General features: G+C 41.7%; 2 protein-coding genes across 3 annotated transcripts in view; both read right to left on the bottom strand.

The window, feature by feature from the left end:
- Positions 1 to 91: 91 nt before the first annotated feature.
- On the bottom strand, positions 92 to 12,979 carry clasrp (CLK4-associating serine/arginine rich protein). 2 transcript variants are annotated; one of them, XM_055045441.1, is made up of 21 exons: positions 12,884 to 12,979; positions 11,497 to 11,636; positions 11,163 to 11,260; positions 10,639 to 10,740; positions 10,407 to 10,486; positions 10,165 to 10,249; positions 9,820 to 9,956; positions 9,032 to 9,128; positions 8,815 to 8,893; positions 8,658 to 8,731; positions 8,532 to 8,573; positions 8,237 to 8,425; positions 7,594 to 7,914; positions 7,333 to 7,518; positions 6,257 to 6,296; positions 3,243 to 3,303; positions 3,072 to 3,130; positions 2,945 to 2,991; positions 2,778 to 2,863; positions 2,605 to 2,629; positions 92 to 754 (listed from the first exon to the last, which is right to left on the bottom strand). In XM_055045441.1, the coding sequence occupies exons 2-21, from the start codon at positions 11,593 to 11,595 to the stop codon at positions 685 to 687; spliced, it is 1,977 nt and encodes a 658-aa protein (XP_054901416.1). In that variant the 5' UTR covers positions 11,596 to 11,636; positions 12,884 to 12,979; the 3' UTR covers positions 92 to 684. The 2 variants fall into 2 exon arrangements, 1 of the variants encoding a protein (XP_054901416.1); XR_008606984.1 differs by lacking the exons at positions 92 to 754; positions 2,605 to 2,629 and having other exon boundaries at positions 2,797 to 2,863; positions 6,253 to 6,296.
- Positions 12,980 to 15,041: 2,062 nt separating this feature from the next.
- Positions 15,042 to 19,684, bottom strand: part of LOC129369941 (protein jagged-1) — a 51,609-nt gene continuing 46,966 nt past the window's right edge. Inside the window, exons 10-14 of the mRNA XM_055045617.1 lie at positions 17,788 to 17,901; positions 17,430 to 17,476; positions 17,039 to 17,215; positions 16,405 to 16,555; positions 15,042 to 16,328 (exon numbers count right to left, since the gene is read on the bottom strand). Coding sequence (XP_054901592.1) covers positions 15,877 to 16,328; positions 16,405 to 16,555; positions 17,039 to 17,215; positions 17,430 to 17,476; positions 17,788 to 17,901 — 941 coding nt within the window. The 3' untranslated portion in view covers positions 15,042 to 15,876. The remainder of the gene's footprint in view (positions 16,329 to 16,404; positions 16,556 to 17,038; positions 17,216 to 17,429; positions 17,477 to 17,787; positions 17,902 to 19,684) is intronic.

The raw sequence follows: 19,684 nt of genomic DNA, 5'->3' as shown, positions 1-19,684 counted from the left end.
GGCTGCTGCAACCATCAGAGGGAAATATAAAGAAATAAAGGGGAAAGCGCAATTTTCCTGCATACGCAACAAATTAAAGACGAGACCTAAATACTTTTAAATTGAGCTTTATTTGTCTTATTTTCACATTCACTTTTACAGAGGAAAAATTGTTTGGTGGTTTTAGCCAGCTGAGAACCCGAGTACAAAAAGAGCAAATTTACAAAGTTAATTCTGCTTCTGCGGAGTGGTTTTCATTTGATATTTTTTTGGAAATCACATTTGTGAAAGTCTATTTAAAGTTTCAATATTTAGTTTCAGTTCTTTGTTTTCACAGAAACATAACCGTGGATAAAGATTTGAAGACTAGAAGACCCTCCAAAAACATCAAGTCTTGCTCAGTGTGTCGTACTTTGGAAAACCACATCTCCCAAAGAACGGACCAGGAAGACGAGAAAGCAAAAGCTTTGACATGCAGGCGTTCTCCGGTCTTCACAAAATGAAGCACAACTAAACGGCGGATTAAATCATCTCCAATTCGGTGGGATTAAAGAATCTCAGTCAGCGTTTCATACGAGATGGTGCGAGACGAGCTGCGGATTCGCTAACTTCGTGTTTTCCTCGTGAGAGGTTTCAGATGAGTCGTTTGTGTCAACGGAAACGATCCTGATGTGCAGGACGGGCCTCGTCGTCCCTCTGTCCAGCTCAGTATCTGTACGACGGACTCCGAGAGCGAGAGCGAGAGCGGGAGCGGGAGCGAGACTGGGAGCGAGATCTTCAGGGAGAAAAAACAATTAGTGCAAAGGCCAGCACCAAAAGACACACAGATGGAAGTACGTATGTTTTACAGTAACGACAAGCAGCTTCAGACCAAAGGGAAACGAATTGAAACACAACATCGGGCATGTTGTTTTCCTGTCTCCTCTACACAATAAAGTTTGAGCGAAGACAAAAATGTTCCAGATGTTTTCCTTTATAAAGTTAAGACATCATTGTCAACAGAACTTCAACCGTTTTCTCACATTAAAATCTAGTTTATTCGCGCTATGATGTGTTGGCTGTGTAAATTAGGGCATTGTGTTTAAAATAATAGCAATGTGTGCCTTTTACTTTCAGCACAGAACTTCTAAACCAAATATTAAAACAAATTAAAAATCATCAAATTTGTTCCAAATATTCATCCAATTAAGAAATATTTGGAACATTTTAATTCTGATGGTGTTGCTGAAAATTGCAATATTTGTTGCTCTGACTTTTCTTCCTCTATGATTAAACAGTATCTTATCAGACATACAATATGCTTTGGGTATGGTCAATCTCAGAGCATCGTACGCAAAATACTAAAACACATCGTGCAGCTCCAACTAGAATAACAGTTTACAGTTTGGTTCCACTTCTTTCTGGTTTTGGTTCCCGTTTTGAACCATGTGACATCATTTTAGCCGAGCATTTTGCAGATTATCTAAACGTTTTCTCATCTCCAGTCGATCCAACGCTGATCTTCTAATCAGTCCGGAACCAAAAGTTACTGCGTTTGATGCTTGCTCCCTAAATAAGAACCACGGCTTCCACCCAGACCAATCACCTCACTAACTGAACTACACACTGCTAAAACTTTCAATAATCTATCCTTCAATCAATGATTAGGTCACACAGTTAATTATTGTGCATTGAGAAAATAAGGGGTGTTTCAGAAACAACAGTTGTTGTCCTTTCAAATGAATGCTATAGTTAAATGTTTGATTACTTCTGAATGTTGTATCTAGGAGTTTATTTCCCTTTTATCCCATGTAAACAAACATGTAGAGGTAGTGACAGATTTGTAGCCAAAAAGTATTATATTGTGAGACATTTTTGAGTCCGTAATTGTTTAAATCTCTGGCTATTGATGTTTGGATGTGTGTATTTATGTTTTTATTTAAAAATACATATCCAATCATAGGGTTGGATAAATCAATAATACATATTGTGATGTACAAGTGATCAATATCAACAGAAGATACATCTGACACAATGATCAAAAATGTCACTAAGCTCTGATCCAGAAACGCTTGGCATTCTGGGGGATGTAGGCAGCCGCCCAGGTAAGCTGGACTGGGGGCAACAACCTGTTGAGAAACTTGCCCGGCAGCTTCCTGTTTCGTCTCTGTTGCCTCAAAACTGGTTCAAACTAATGATAATTAAAAAAAGAAAACAACAACATTGTGTGGCGCAGAGAAACTGCATTAAAGAGGAAAGGTCACGCCACTAATCTGGCTGCATTTCAGATATTTGAAACAACAAACTAATCGATAACTAGCGCTATGTGAGGCATTTATACTGTGATATGTTACCAGTATAAAGTACAGCTCATTAGGACAGAAAAGAGAGTTCAAGTAAAACAAAACAATCTCCAATTAAAGTGCAGATTGTCGTGTCCACAACGATAAACTTTACAAGACGGAGTTTGTTTTCTTTAAAGAGTTTTGATGTTTTTCTCCTGAGTCATCCAAACAACTGTGGTAAATAATAACCCTACGGGTTTTGTGATTGGCCGTTGGGAATGTTTCCGCATCGACATGGAGGAGGTGGAGAGTGTTTAATTCGGCTTCACTGGATCTGTGAAGATTCCAGTGCCTTACATACCTTTTGTGTGAGCTGTGTTCTCGGCCTGAGGGACAGAGGAAACAAAAACCACAGTGAAAACAAATGCGTGGCGCAGCGTCTTAGCGCCAATAAAACTGACAGCAGGTAATCAGAGGCAGATGAAATATCTGTGCTGAGCGGGGGACGTGAGACGATGGACCCTCTTGTCTCACCGTGTTTGGAGGGCGAAGGCGAGTGGCTCTGTCGTCCGTACTGTCGCTCCCATTCGTCCCTCTCCTTCTCACGTCGCTCACGTTCCCTGAACACACACAGCCTTTGGGTCAGACGGTTGCGACACACAGACACCGATCAGTCCACCTTGACACATACGCAGCCTTACTTCATACGAATCTTGCGTGCCATGGCTCGCAGCTCTCCTTCTCGCTCCTGTAAAGTAAACAAAGAGCGATGATGGGAAATGAAGGATAAGGAGGCCTCTTTCTCTGCGTTAATCTGCACACACCGACCTGCCGCTTGTGCTCCTGCTGCTGGATCTTCACTTGAGCAGCTTTCTTATCCGCCTTGGCTGCAGATAAGGAAGAAAAAAGAAGAGAAAAAAATATTGAAGGTAAATTTAGGGGGGGGGGGAACTGTTTGAGATTTGAATGATTTTGATCTGAAAAGAAAGTGGCACTCACACTGCTTGTTGAGCGCCTTCTGCATCCGTAGCTTCAGACGCTCCTGGGGTGTCAGCTTGGGCTGAAAGGGACACAAATGTTTCAGCACAAGATTTCGCCGCATTAAAACAAAAAGTGTGCCGAGCGTGCACATCTGTGCCCAAATTAGAGATGCACCGAGAATCAGCAGTTTTTAGCCTGATCGGCCCTGGAAGATGAGCGGAGGCTCGGGTAGTCGAAACTTCTGTTCTTTTAGAAAAAAAAAGTTTTTTGTTTTACCATGGACGAACACGGCGTATTGAAGTTCTAGCAGATCACGGTAGAACAAACCACTCTTTGGTGCGGACGCTGATACTGAGTGAAGATGATTAGAAGTTAGCCGTTTTCAACTGGAGGGTAAAGCTGTGACGAAGGCAGAGCTGAAGTAAGCGATTTTCATTTTGAGCGAGTTGCGAACTGTTTTGGTGCTATCCACAATTAGAAATAGATAAAGTGTTTTTATTTTACGCATTGAAGCAATAAAGAGACGTGCTAAACACACACTGTGCTGAACCGAGTCTGAAACTGGCTGAATTAGAAACCAGATGAAAGGGGCTAAAAAAAAACACAGCTTTCCACTTTTTATATACATATTGCAAGGTTTTTGCAGGTTTCACCAACACAAACTTTAGGAATAAAATTTAAAGACCTATGTCACAATAGAGTTATACAAATAAATGCAGAAATTACTGTCTAATTTATGTTTTTTTTGTGGCTCTTGGCAACAGCTTTGTGCTTCTCACATAGCGTGTAGCTAGACAGCCATCTACTAGTTAGCAAGCGACCAAGCAAGCGAGTATTAGCAGCTTGTTACCAGTAGCTTCAACGGCTTAAGGTCACAGAATGGAGTGAGTGAAGATGTCAAACTTTTGTCTGACAGACGCACTGATCATTTTCTCACTTCCAATCTCGTTATCTGATGTTTCGGATATCGGTATCGATATCCGAAACGAGATGATACAGAAAAACAGTGCTAAATTGTTTCCTTTTTTAAACGCAGACAAAAATGTAGTGGTGTACACTTAAATGCACCAATAGCTTCACAAGCTTGGGCCAAACATGTAAAAACAACACAACTTTAATTTGCAATTAGGACTGTAACACCCAATTTAAAACAAACTAACAAAAACTTGACTAACTTCACTAACGTATAAATAAACCCTAACAAATCTCCTTTCAAATGGTTCAGAAAGTGCAATTATAAAGTCTAAATATAATGTCAAATAAACAATACAGAATGACGTCAGAGCGTAGAATTAAACTGAATAGATCTGCCCTTTGGGATTGGGCACATCATCACTGCCACCAGAACGAGAATCGAAATGGACCAATACAGACATTAACATCAGCCTGGTGCATCTCTAATGGAAAATCCCACAAGAAATAAACCTACATAAAATACTAGAGGTTGCGAAGTTCCGCACGACAAAATTTGAGACGTGTAATTAACGTATTTAAGACCAACTTACAATTTCTTTCATGAATTCAATACATTTTAAGGAAGTGTTCTTTGCATCAAAAACCAAACCTGGAACTTGAGCTCACCTCCAGCAGGTTCTCTTGTTGCATATCCGTACTCAGCGCTCCAAAAGCATTGCATCATAAGAGGCCATTATCAGGGGAACTAGTTTTTTCTCAGTTAGATGCTGGTATGGTCAGATTGACATTTGAACTCTGATCAGTTTGTCTGTTTTTTATTTTTACAGCGACAGCCATCAGGCATTTTGCTCCTCGTTGAAACAATTAATGAACATTTGAAAAGCTATTGTGCAACTTTTTCACTTGAGTTCTTAAATCGACACAGGTGACAATTTACCAAAACCCAAGATCAGAAACGGGACACAAAGTTTTTGTCGGTGCATCTCTAGCTGAAATACAAGCTTTATACCATTGTCTTAAAGAGAAGATTTAAAGGACAAATGGTAAAATAATCAGAGAGCGTCTTGACAAGTAAACACACACTCCAAATGAGGTTATGTGTGTGTTGATAGAGCTTGCTGCAGGTGTGGGACAGATCAGCAGAAGCTGGGATGCACTAAGACGAACCAGGACACAATGTTCAGTATTTACACACACAATACTGTCAGAGAGATAAAAGGACGAGAAGACGAGCGAAGAAGGAGAAAGGGTCAGACAGTGAAACATGAGCAAGTTCAGGTCCAGCGAGTTTGGAAAGGTTCATAAAGAGCCGGTGGCATTTTTTTTTTTCTTTTTTTGTCCCGACACACCCATCAGTGGGCTGTTCAGACCTGGCCAGGCAAGAAAAACTGCAGGTCACAACACTGCAGGCATGCTTGGCATAGGGAAACATCATAACTTCTAGCCTGTTTTACAAACTGTTCCTTCTTTCCGTGGAAGCTGGTTAGAGAAGAGACATTGGGTCAGCAAAAGGTCAAGACATCTGGAGCTACACCACGAGCCCACGGACAGATGAGGCGCAGCACGCATCCGTCTTAAAACTTCCACAAGAATTTTTTGATAAATGTAACTCAAAATAACTTTGCAAGTCAAATCAGTTGTGTTGCTTGTAAAAAAAAAAAAAAACACCCAATACAGGCACATTCATTCAATAGTCACAAAATGCAACAAAGCATTTCATCCTATGGGAAACGAGTCGGTCTTTCTCATGGGCACTAATGCGTGACGCCCTGCGGACTGGTTCGTTCTACAAACATACAGGGGGACGGTTCGCTCTGTCACGCATATGTGTTTGTACAGCACACACAGGTTCTCTTCACAGGAGAGGCATCAAGATACACGGGCTTCAGAGAGAAGAAATGGGGCGGCATTCAGGCTTTCTCCTGGGCATTAGCTGGCGGAGCTCGTGTCCACTTTACGGGCGCAAGTACGGGAAAAAATAAAACAAATAAAAAGAGCAATTTAAGTGCAACAATAGCTTGTATATTCCAGTGTGATGGACAACCATGTCAGCCTGTCAGGGATGAGGGAGGCGTAGGCTTTAGCAAGAAACCAAACTAGATCAAATTCTTACTGACTTTGGCAGCTCCCGTCTCTTTACCACCCGGAGTGTCAGGCCTGAGGGAGAGAGAGAAAAAGAAAAACGTTTCAAGCTTTTAAAATGTGCTACCAGTGAGATGTGTTGACTGATTAATTCATCTTTTCCGGTATAGTTAGCTGCTTTTGATTGCTTTCGAGAAACCAGCAAAATGATCGGCTTAGTTATAAAACAGTTTATTTCTCAGTGTGCGTCATCACAGATTAATACTTAACAAAAAATTAAAAGTGAAACGATTAATTGGATTAATCGATTATTGAAATAAATGTCAACTAATTTAGTATTTGATTAATTGTTAAATGGATTGCTCCAATATGAGCAATTTGCTGAAAAATAAAAGTCTCTCAAAGCAGTAATTAAGACAAAACTGTAAACATTTTGCATTTTAGATGAAAAACCTTCTTCGTCTGTAAATATGTTTCACCCAGAAATCCTCAAGTGTCACATTTCGCTTCACATGGCTCAAATTTTGTGAAATTCTCCTACCAAACACCTTTGGCTCTCCAGTTACTAACTGGAGAACTAAAATGATGTAGAGTAGGTCACAGCAAATTCAGGAGTTACGGTGGTCCAGTCAAAGTCCAGATATAAAGACAACTGAGAATTGGGAACAAAGCGTGACAGTTGATGTTCATAAACCCTTCCAAGGATTAGGATTCAGATCATTTACAAAGGCGAAAGATAGAAATGTCAGACTTTCAACCTGCAAAGGAGGAAGGCATACTCCTAGAGGCCTGCAGCTGTAATTACAGCACAGTAAGGTTCCACCAATTATTGACTCAGGGTGTCTAAAAATAAATGCAGACCACGTTTTAGGTTTCAATTCGCGTAAAATACTGGAAACCTTTTAAAACGTCCTTTCAACTTGACATTTAGACACTGCTTTGTAACCCGTTCCCATAAAATCCCAATAAAACCAGTCTAAAGCTGGTTTGTGGTTGCAACATAAAACCTGCAATGTGTTAATACTAGTTTTACCTATATAAATGTATAAATGCTTGTGCTAGCAACTGCATTTCCTGAGGTGTGTGTGATCAAACTATGAAACCTTCTTACTTTCTCAGTTTGTCAGAGATGGTGTTGGCAGCAGGCTGGGCCCCCCTGTGGGTTGGGGAGGGACTGTGGGGCGGGCGGCTTGGAGAAGGGGACGCACTGTGGCTGTCGCTGTCTCTCCTCCGGTGTCCTCGACCGCTCCAGGCTCCTTGCCTCAAGCCGCTGCCCTGCCGTGAACCCGAACGAGACCTGCAGACAAACGTGACATTAGAGGACGGCGCGCTTGTTACGAGCTAATGGCCATGTTTCCAGGATTATCCAAACCTTGTTCGTCTGCGCGCCGAATAGCGTCTCCTGTCCCGTTCCCGGTCTCTGTCCCTGTCTCTATCTCTGCCTCTGTCCCTGTCGTTGGACCGTGACCTTGTCCGCTCCCGTCTCCTCCAGGAGCCCCCGTTTCCTCCTCCTCTCCCCCGGGAGCGAGACCGGGAGCGCCGCCTTGACCGCGAGTTGCTCCGCGATCGGCGGCCGTCTCTCCGCCCATGTCCCCGCCGGCCTCTGCGTGAACGGGAGGACGAGCGAGAGGACGACCGGGACGAGGAGCGAGACGAGGATGAAGAGGAGCTGCTCGAGGACGACCTTCGTCTCCTGAACAAATACAGACACAAAGTTTGAGTAATAACACCGGCTGCGTTCCCAGCCTCTCCATAATCACATGAAATCAAACCGCCGGACATAAAATCGCTCTTTTCTACCTACTTAAGATAAACTGGGACATGCATGAATCTCGCTGAAGAGCTTTGGAGCTTAATTGACTTAATTAATCAAGTGATGGTTTGTCTGAAACCAGATTCACCTCACCGATCACAAAATTCCACCATCATACTCTTTGCATCAACGGCTGCAGTACATAAGGACTGTGTGAGAGGAAATAACCAAAGAAATGCCAAGAGGAGGGAAAATTACCGACCGGGAGCCCCTGCTATGACCTGCAGAGTGCTGCAAGCTGGATGGGGCGTGGCCAGATTGAGGGGCAGTGGTTTGTGTCGTGGCCGCGGCTTCGTCGTCGCTGCCTCCGAAGCTGGTGATGAACGTGATCTTCTCCGGACCGGGGGTACGCGAACGGGACCGGGACTCTGAGCTGGACTCCGACTCAGGCCTGAAGGAGATAGAAAAAAGTAAAACAACTAAATCTTAAGTGAGAGGTTATATTCTCACACACAACTAATCAGGATTAAAATGTTCGAATTTGTGGCACATCTCACCGTTTGTAAGGGTCGTACGTCGGGCTGTCTCTTCGGGCGTAGCTGAAAAACAACACAAATAGTAATGTGCCTGCAAAGCAGGCGTTTAGCCTGGTTTTAAACTTCTTAAAAAGGTTCAAAACTCACCTTGGTGGACTGATCTGTCTTCCTTTTAGCCTCTTTTCTCTAAACTCCCTCCTCTGTCTTCGAGAGCGGCGGCCCTGAAGCAAGACAAGCGCATGTAAACAGCTAGAAAGTCGCACACAAAAAAAAAAAAAAGGTCTTCCAAGTGATTCAGCCTCACAGAGTACATGGCCTTCTCTGCCTCCAGAGCTTTGGCGTGTTTAATGGCCTCCACTTCCTCCTTGTCTTTCTTCAACATCCTGACAAGATTAGGTTGTGAAAGCATTAGAAATTATACATATGCACTCTCGCAGATGTTAAAATTGTTCTGTTGAAGCCCTCTGTTGAGATGTTCCACTTATTCTTCTACACTAAAAAAATAAACAAATAAAATGTACCTGACAAAGTCGCCTTCCCCCATTCCGTAGGGAGTCGCCATTTTGTTTAGATCCAGCAGCTGCTCCGGGTTCAGCTCATCAACATCAACTTCCACATCTGCAAATGTGCCGCATAACGAATCAGACTGAGGCAAACCAATCCCAAACCTCAAGCATCAAGCTCAAGGTTTTGAGCGTGGCGGAAAAAACGTTATTCAACAGTTGTAAAAAGGATAGAAGAAGAAACGTTTCACTATTTATAAGCATTACAGTGTGCATCAAGTCAACAGCTTGTGGAAAAATGTAGAAACTCACTGCACAAAATGCTAGTTGAAATTTTTATCAAAGCAATAAATTCTCCAGCCAAAAATTAACCTTGTTTTCCCTACAGCTGGAAAATTGGAAAAATAAAACCTTTTTGTTATTGTTACTATCTTGCTTACAGAAACGACTAAGATTTTCATATTATGTTTTTATTTAATAAAAAGAGGGGGAAACAAATCTACAGCTGTGTAACTATGTTAATTCTAGAAGAGGCTAGTTCTAATTTCATATTAGTTCTTAATGCAATATTAAGTCACCAATTAGAAATAGGTAATGTTTTAAATTGTCCCTCAAAAATAGATATTTTTCAATTGACTTTATAGAAATGCAACAAAAACTGAAGACGTCGAGTGCCTCATACTTACAGCCCTTCATGAAATCAGCCACAGATTTAAACAGTTAGCATTATAACTACAGACGCCAGCTTTGATACTCTACTTCCATTTTAGCTCGGACTTTTTAAACCGTCCTGGTTGAAGCCTCACCAATATCAGGAATGCCTTCATCCTCCTCGGATTCACTGTTCTCTGAATTGTCATCTTCTTTGTCCGACTGGGAATGAGGCTCCGCCACGGTGCTGTCTTCGTACGTGTAGCCAATGGCAACCTTTTTCTCTGCAAGTCTGCACGAGGCGAGGAAGGATTAATGAATTTATAAAGCACTTAAAATCTGGAGGAAGCAAAGATATGATAGTTGTAGATCAACGAACAATTTAAAAGTGTACAAACTAATTTTTATTGCCAGACAAAGGTGTAGCATATAAACAAATAACTCCCCACAAAATATAAAACCATAATTGAAAATACAAAAGCAGAGCAGGAAAAACATACTTCTTCTTCTCGTCCTCATTTGGTTTGGCCAGGCCACCGTAGAGCTCATCCAGGTAGATCTGGTATAAACACTGCTCCTCTGAGACTGTGAGGGGACGGCAAGGGAGTTTATGAACTCATCACAACTGCAAAATATACCCACTGAGAGCCGGCCAAGCACCACTGTGAGCACACTGTGCGAGCACAGAGCCAAGCATGTGTGTAAAGCACCGACTGCTGCGCTACTTTAAGTAAACACTCACTGTTGGCGAAGTCATTCTGAACGAGTCCTCTGTAGCGCTCGTAATTGCACTTCCTCTCCTCCATCTCGTGATCTGGTGTTCTGTGAAAGAACAAGAAGCAGGATGTTCGGCACTTTAGAAACTATTGCCTTTTATTTTAATAATCTCCTAATGTCCAGAAACAACAATAAAATACTAAAACTAGACCCCTTCTTCAAATGTAGCGAGTTACCAAAGTGTTTTAAAGACTTACGACGTGCTGAGCAGAGGAGGGGTATAAGTTGGGATGTAGTCCAGATGGGCCCTCACGTCAAATCTGTCAATCATGTTGTTGGCGTCTCCTTGCCATGGCATCCTTTGAAAGAAAAAATTAAAATGATATAATTTATTTTCCCCAACACTGCAGGAATCCTAATTTTATTACTTGTACTTTAAAACAGACAAACTGAGGACATGTCTATTAATTTAAACTGTCTTCAGGACATTACACTAGCAATTAGCAATGCTGGGCTAAGTGGTGTTTCTTTATTCGAAATAGTTTTTTTTTTTTTTAAATACACCAGTGACAGTGAGACGTGTTAAGCTAGGTTTACAGTTGAACTGGACTGGAGAAATGCTTCATATTGCATTAACTGACTGGAAAAAGATCGTTTTATGCCCCCGCCCTCCATCAGCCAATTACTGGTCAGTGCCAGACAAGCTGAACGTTGTCTGGTTCCAGTCACCAGCTAATTTCTGAGTTATTATCAGAGTTCTTTTGTGTAGAGTTTTTCTCACATGTTGGCAGGGCTTTCTGCAGCCAGCGCCACAGCCGGGTCCAGGTGGATCTTGTAGGATCGGCCGTGAACCTGCAGAAACTGGGCAGGATCTTTTTTCTGTCGAGACAAAACGAGAACCAGGTGAACACCACGACGGTCCACCCTACTCAAACGCCACAAAACAACGACAATGTGCCTCAATTTTTTTTTTTTTATTCCGTGTTCATGACGTCATTGTTGGGCACTGCTGCCCTTTGAGCACTGGAACACAGCTACAATGTAGTGATTATGATGCAGAGGAAGGCTTTAAATGTCACCGCCACTCTGTTCAGCAGAGCAACAAAGTTCCTCACTATCTTCTCGTAGTACTCTCGGCGGCGCTCGCCACGGCGTTTGTAGTCGACCATCATGCCACGAAGCTTGCGCTCGTGTTTGCGGGCCTCCTGCCACATGACGGCGCCGCTGGGGGTGGGGGCGCGGCGGGGCACGGCTGCTGCAAGTGGAGGAAAGAGGAAGAGGGACAGAGAGAAAAATAGTACTTGAGTTGAGAAATTTTGCACTGCGTCTGTCTTAAGTCGTTAATCCGGGCTTATCATTGCTAGACTGTTGCACTGTAAAGCGAAACTAAAATAATTCATATCAATGCATTTTTTGGCACACGCATTCCACTTTAGGTGAATTAGAAACTGTTAGTCCTAAAATATGTGACCAACATTTATTTGCAAGAGAGAGCTTTATATTTGCAAATTGTTTGATGAACATTTATTAATAAAATCTCAGTAATCATCTGTTTAAACGTGCACAATCTTCACCAATATAGAATAGAATAGAATTCAACTTTATTGTCATTGCACTGTCACATGTACAAAGCAACAAAATATAACCCATCAGCCCCCAGCCTGCAAGAAGCAAATATAACAATAAACTCACTCACTATAATAGGAGACAAAGGTTTATTCAATAACCTACCCTCCAATCGATAAATTAATTCAAACAAGAACCAATAACTGATTAAGATGTTTGGAATCAGCATTTCATGACCCAATAATGAACAGATTATAATTAAAGCTAGTAACCGTGGATGTTTTTGTATTCACTTAATAAATGCAGCACCGCCTAAACGGTTTGACATTCATAAATTAACATAGTAAAGCTAAATATCCAAATCCACTTCATTTTCAAATGCAAGTTTCTCCACCTCTAAATGAGCCCTGAGTACTGAACTTTGTCCAGCTTTCCTGTTCAAAAGATGATTTCCACAGAATGATGCTGCCACCACCGTGTTTCGGAGCTCCTTGTTTTCAGCAGTTAAACAACACGTAACGACGTGCATCCAGACCAGACAGTTTAACCAATCTACTAACATGTTTCCGTCACTTCAACACGGTTAACCGCAGCTCAACGGTCAGATATTCCTATGCTAACCTCGCCTAGCTAGCTAACACCCAAACGTTGCGGTTCGTTTCGCTCATGAAATTAATATGCAACACAATATTTCATATTAATAGTCTGCAGTGATGTAGAATACCGTGACTTAATGTAAGTCTAATTGGTGCTGCAACACATGGGCCCGACAGGCTGCGCATCTGACTGAGGCCTGCTCGCTGTTAGCATCGGAGCTACATTAGCTCTGCAGAAACGGCAGCGACGGGGGACTGAGTCTCAACTCCACGGCACAGAAAACACAGCACATAAAACCCACGCAGCTCAGTAAACACGGTCTGCATTCACGGTCTGTACCTGTTTAATTGTACACCAATAAGAATCGGGGTTAATCTCGCAAGCTGAACGTCACCACCACAAGCCTCCTTCGCCTTCTCCCGCTTCGCTAAACTCAGCCTGTAGAGGGCGCTGCGCCTCTAATGTCCGTTTTTACAAGTACCAGAAGAAGTGTCGATTTATTTTACCACAAAATTTCACCCATTTTCGCCTTTGAATGCCATCTATAGCCCAGCTTAATATGAATTTAATTTAGCGCCTCCGCCTAAATAAGATTATAAATTTACTCATTTATCATCCTGCCCGATAAACAGTTGATAATAAAAGCCAGGCTGAAGTTAAACTATATTTATGCATCTACCTAAAAATAAATATTTAATCCTATCATTTTTTTCGTGACCATTAAGATTATAGTACAATTTAAAAGAAGTGATGTGAGTAGACGCTGCCCATAGATTACAATTATAAATTACTTTATCCTATTAGTAGTTGATGGTTTCTCTCAGAATTGCAAGAGCACCTTGTGTGTTGCATCCATGCATCAACAGTTATTTAATGTTCACGTTAAATTCAAAAGGCCGACATATACAGTTGTTGCGATTTAAAAATAAATAAATAAAATAATAATATTTTTGTTTTTAAAAGCATGAATGAGCGGTTTTAACAGTGCGTTCCAGTGGCCACAAGATGTCTCTGTAAGACAGGATTTATAATATTTCAAGGCATATGCCTTGAAATATTACAATTGACGGATTTCCATTGAGCCCTGAAACCCATTCAGTAATATTTTATTTGGCAGGAAAAAATAAATTATCCATGCTTTTTTCTTTCTTTTATCGTATTTGAACTTTTTGCTTTGCTTAATTGTGGCTCGTATTGAGAATCAGTGAATTGGCTTTATTTGTTATAAGCATAGATAGGCTTACAGGAAACTCCTGTGCAAACTAGCTGGCTTTAAGGAGGGCCATATGAATTATTCGGAGACAATAAACAAAGCTTTGTGACTAGTAATAGCAAACAGAAATGCAAGCATCAGCTGCATCCCTAGAGGTATGTGGGACAATATGGGCAGACAGTTGATGACACAGGGAATTATAGCTCTTTAGATTCAGAGTCAGTACCCATGGTAAACTTTCTAATCCGCAGACAGGGCCTTGACATCCTGTGCTGCGCAGCAGGTGAAAAGCAAATCTCGTGCATGTCTCATCTTTACATGCGCGCGTGTGTGTGTAAACTCTTGTTTCCTCCATTTCCTGCAGACCGGCACAGAGACAGGAAGCCTGTTTTCATTTCCAGCCCGCCGCTGTTTGCTCAGGATGGAGGTCACGTTTGTGACATTCATTTTGCCGTTGACAGTCGCTTTGCTCTGCCTCGACTATCGAGACCTTTCCTTTCGCACACAGTCGTTTTGTACTTTGCAGTTAATCGTTTCAGCAATATTTGATGGAACGCTGGTGCACATGTGTAAAGATGGGTGGAATATCTTTCATGTTAATACCTGATTACAGCAGTGCATTGTCAGACTGAAAGTTTTGGAAACATGCAGTACTTTCATTCATGAGAGATGTGAAAAAAATCAGTTTTTCAATAAAATGTTCCAGTATTCTCTTGTAACATTTTTAAAGCTTAGAGTAAGAAAGATCATTGACTATTATTCTTTACCATCAGATTATGCTGCTGTTGCAACAAAAGATGGATTCATGCAAAAGCTCCTTGCACATCAGCATCAGGGTAGAGCACTGATAAATGAGCTGGCACTGTACATGCTGTATAATGCATACATCTCATAAACGTGGAGTCATCTCACGTCCAAAGCATGTCTGAATGGACGTGAAGGAGGTTATTAAAAGTGGATGAGCAGAAGTACCTGGGGTAAATTGTCAAAAAAAAATGCTGCTGGAGTGGAGGAAAGACCTGAGAAGAAGCTGTAGTAGAAATACTGATATGCAGAAGGCGAATACAAAGAGATGACCTACTGTGGCGACTGCTGGAGGATGCAGTTGCAAAAAAAGAAGATACCCGAAGCCAGCGATAACTTTATATGACTCTGCTGTCATAATTTATTCCTTCCCTGGACTTGTTAATATCACTAGCTGCAATTTGTTCTCTTTTCAAATGTTGGTGATGCACAGGTCGTTAGAGTGAAAACCCCCAGTTCGGAATAAGACGTAAAACAAAAGTTGGTAAATGGACTTTTATTACAATCCACGTCTGCTCATCATCCCGAATGAAAAGTGAAAAGGGACAAACGGAGCAAAGTAATACAGTGATACTTCCATACTGAACCACAGTACAAAAACAGCGTCAATATGTACAATATATTTATGTACAAAAAAGCTTCTTTTTTTTTTTACACGTCAATATGAATAAGAAAACATACATCTTTTACAGAGACAAAACAGGCATCAGTGTGTGATTTTTTTTTTAAACATGAGGCTTTAAAGCCTTTTCTTCAGGAGCAGAAACTCCCCTTTTTTGACGAGAAGATCAACTTTATTTTATTCTGTTTAAGTAAAATGTTTCTGACCTTTTCTCCACCACATACACTCATAATTTACACTCTTTCATTCACTGACAGGCACGCTCACAAACACTCAACAACCCAAATGTCTCCAAGTGCGAAACCTGCATCTATTCAGAAATGGAAACGCGGCTCTGGACGCCCGTCAGAAGGCGCATCAGAACACGATAAAGGGCTCTTCTGGTTGAAATGCAGGCACTCAGAGGTGGGTTTTTAAAAGTTCAGATTTCAGTCAAAGGTTGCAAAGAAACCAGCTTTCTGTTTTTTTTGCCAACAAATGATGTCCAAAGATGCCACTGTAGAAAAGTCTTCTGGTCTTTAGCAGCATTTCTTCCTCAAGAATCAGCTGAGAGCCATGAAGGTCAAAGGTCTCTGCAGTCTGCATAATGGCCATGCTGGACTCATTGCAAATAACCGGACAGAGGTTCTGTCAACAACAACAACAACAACAAAAAAAAGTGCTACGAACTCAAAACAGAAGTCCAGGACAGCGTCAAACCTCCAGCTCCTGATTGTCTGTGCAGTGGAAACGATTCAGCTTCTCTCGTTCTCGGTTTGAAATGTCCAGCTTGGGGGTGTGGGCCGGCTTTAGAGCCGGGGACGGGTGCGAAGGAGCCGGGGAGGGTGGCAGGGTGAGTTCAATCTCCTCGCAGCAACGTGGCACGGGTGCTGGGGCTTGAGGGTGAGGGTGAAGGTGAGGCGCCGTGGCGGCAGGAGGCTGCGAGGGCCCAGGCGGGCGGTCCACGTTTCTGATCAGGTTGACAAACTCCCTCTGGTTGTTGATGCCTTCCTCCTGCGGGATGGACTGCTGCTTTTTCCTCTTCCGATGCAGATGGGAGAAGACGACGGCGCAGACCACGCAGCCACAGATGGTCACCAGAGCCAGGATTCCTGCCAGGATCATGTAGAGGTTCAGACCGCCCTGGGTCGTGTCGGAGATGGCGCCTTCGAGGAGGGGTCAAAGGTCAGAGCGAGCTAAAAGTCTTCCTGCCGGTCAAAGACGAAACAACGTGTGTCTCACCTTGACAATCCTGTCCGACGCAAGGACTCCTGAGGCTCACACACTCGCTGCCATAATAACCGTCCGGACAAGCGCACATGAATCTTCCCTCCGAGCTGTGACACTGCACCCCCTGCTGGCAGGGGTTAGGACTGCACGGATCCAATGCTATCTGAAACAAGATCAATTGAAGCAACAGTTTAAGGCCTGCACAGTTTAGATAGAGAGACAACAGAGTAGTTATGTCTCAATAAACAATAATGGATTTATGTGAGTATATCTGAGAAGATCCAAACAAATGTAAGATTTTGAATCCATATACAGATTTAAACATATCTGTAAAGGTGTTTTGGTATCATTCTACCAAATAAAAAGAGAAGCTTAGACAAATCCAAAATGATTATGAAATGATTCCCCATGGTAAGTGAAAATAAAATATTTAACCAGACCTTTTACTGCCACCTATTGTACATTTAAACAACCTTTACTATAACTATTGTATTTTTAATAAAAATCTGTTTAACTTTGGCCTTTTTGTAGCATCTTCTCCTCATGTCCTCCTTAGCAAATCCTTGTTCGTCTCTTCTCTGGTTGCTTACTTGACATTAACCAGCCTGTGAATATTTATTTTCCTATTGTTGGTTAGTTTTCCAACCTCACAGGAGTTTCCTGAATATCCCAGAGGGCAGTCGCAAGTGGCCGTCTTTCCCTCCGTCGTCACGCACTGTCCTCCGTGCAGACACGGGTTGCTGTCACAGGGACCCAAGCCATTTTGGCAAAATTTTCCAGTGAAACCAGTGGGACACGCACATCTGGATCCTGACAACAGGTCCTACATGGGAGGACATACATGTTTCATTTGACAGGAAAGTTGCAAGAGGGAAAGAAGGGACATGTCATAGATTTGACCCAAGCATTAACACACATGTTCCTCTGAGAGGATAATACAAATGTCAGGATATTTTGAATGCAGGTAGTATTTCAGGTAGTTTTTTTTAATGTTGTAAACAAGTAAAGACTGATGACCAAAAGGCCAGGACTCTCACCTCACAATGGCCGCCATTCAAACACAAATCCTGACAGCTGCTGTTGCCTAGACATAGAAAACGCAATAATTTAATAAAATGAAACAACATGGTGGCATTATGGGTATTTCTGCTTCATGAGCCTGGCAGGAACTACACCCATCAAGTGAAAGGACAAAAAGGAGCTTTATTGTTTATGTTTGTCAGTGATATTCTGTGAGAGCGAGTTTGCTGGAGTAAAACGATCTCCTGTCCACAGCAACTCTTTAAAGCCTCATCGTGTTTCACTACCTGCCACAAGACAATTACTTCTCTTTTCCCTTTCAACCAATTTCCTTTCCCTTTGTGTTTGCTTTCTCTTCCCCTCTTCTGCACTCACGGATGTCGCAGTTCGGCCCAGTCCATCCAGGAAGGCAGTCGCACAGGTAGCTGCCGATCAGGTTGCGACAAGAGCGGGCGTGGACGCACGTACTCGTTTCACATTCATTGGCATCTGAAGGTGCAACGCAGCAGAGGAGAAGGGCAAAAATTACATCAAGATGATCCACACCGATTAACGACGAAACCTTGCAAAAATGTTGTTTTTCTTTAAACGCTTAATCGACTTGTCACGTTGCAAATGCAAACTCAAAAGAGCCGCAGTGAAACAAAATAAGTGAATAAGAACTATGACAAAGGCCAGAGAAAGCTTGATAACATTATCTGGCTCTTGGGAAGCAAAACCAGAGAAATTAAATTAAGGGATTAAAACCATTTCACAACACTGTTTGTTTTAAGGGGAATAGAAATACGTATAAAAAAAAACTAATAAACTAAATCTACTTGCTAAAAGAATAAATAAAACACAAAAATCCTTTGTAAATTCTATCATAATTTGTAAAGTTTCCTAGTAGACACAGTGCTTTAGTCAAACATTTTTCTTAGAAATCAATCCAGCCACACTGTTATAATTAAATGCTCCCAAAGCTGGGAACCCTGAGGGTCCCTGGCAGCACAGAGAAAGTTCAACAGAAAACATCTAGCTTGTTAGTTAAAGACAAATGTACTGTCTAGGTCAGACAGTAAATATAGACTCAGCTCTGTCAGGGAGTTTATTATCAGAAAATGATGCAGGGCAGAAATCAGCCGATGAGGCATAGAGAGTAAATACTTTTATGACTGAGGCTCTCCTGATGTTCAGCATCTCTGTCTGTCTGCAGACGTTCGGCTGTGGGCTCCTGATCTGTGATGTGGAACTATGAGGGATTACGAAGTGTCAGCGTGACATATCACTGTAACACCGAGGAGCAGGAGTGGCTGTCATCCTGAAATATGTTTCAGTTTTCACTCCACAGCCCTGAAGCCTCTGCTTGAAAACACAAAGTGTGTGCTTCAGCTTTTTTTTTTTTGTCTGTGAAAACTCGTACTGCGGTAAAGCAGCTATACGCTCTGCTCGTGAAAATGACGAGTGAACCCAAAGGGACATGATGGTGCATTTCGAGAGACGGCTAATCCTCAGTCGGCGAGGTTTAATGTGAGCATTAAGATGCTGCTCGCTTCTTCTGATTTTTTTTTAAAATTTGAGTATTATATTCACATTTTCCCCTCAAATTAGAGATAATCACACACCACTACTTCATAGAGTTTGGTTTTATTCCAGACTTTGCATTTGATTATATATATATATATATGATTTGTGCTGCTCTGAGATTTTCTGTTATTTTATGAAGACATGAGGGGCATCTAAACTAAAAAATCCATAAAAGGGACAATTTGTTTTTTGAATGGGTCGCAACTTTACCTTGTTTTTGATTTAAGACCTGTAAAAAAACAAAAAACAAAAATGAAACATAACAGCTGCCTGTCTCGAGAGGTTTTCATCCCTGGTTAAAACAGGGCATTAAAAATAAATGAATTCTACAGTTTGATTTTATTTCATTTGATGCAGGTGTCAAGTGTTTCTCAACACACAGTTCATAAATTTCCCAAAGGCGTTTGCAGAACAAAACTGGTTCCCCTTCAGACTACAGCTAATGACGGAAAAAACTTCACAACCAAAATGTCACAAGAGCTGCATGTCTCAATTTCTGAACAGTGAAGTAAATGTTTGTTTGTTAATGAAAAGACAATTATTATTAAAGAGCTTAGTCAGTACAACTAAATAAATAAATAAGTAGCTAATTACTTGATCATTTCAGCACTGATGGCGTTATTAAATAACCGTTTGCTTTTATCCATTACTTATAAATTTATTGATTTATTTTCAAAAGATTTCAATAAGGAATAAAGTCCAACAA

This window comes from Poeciliopsis prolifica, unplaced genomic scaffold, assembly GCF_027474105.1.
Source record: "Poeciliopsis prolifica strain line A6 unplaced genomic scaffold, Auburn_PproV2 SCAFFOLD022, whole genome shotgun sequence".
Classification (NCBI taxonomy): Eukaryota; Metazoa; Chordata; class Actinopteri; order Cyprinodontiformes; family Poeciliidae; genus Poeciliopsis; species Poeciliopsis prolifica.
The sequence above is the reverse complement of the archived record's forward strand: the minus strand, read 5'-3'. Positions and strand labels throughout refer to the sequence as shown.

What these genes read in the sequence shown, in the direction of transcription:
- clasrp (XM_055045441.1), bottom strand. Translation starts at nt 11,595, where the DNA reads ATGTGGCAGGAGGCCCGCAAACACGAGCGCAAGCTTCGTGGCATGATG. An exon ending in AATGAGGACGAGAAGAAGAA is followed by an intron (nt 9,957 to 10,164) that starts GTATGTTTTTCC and finishes CGCCTCGTGCAG; the next exon opens with ACTTGCAGAGAAAAAGGTTG. An exon ending in GGGGAAGGCGACTTTGTCAG is followed by an intron (nt 8,894 to 9,031) that starts GTACATTTTATT and finishes TAATCTTGTCAG; the next exon opens with GATGTTGAAGAAAGACAAGG.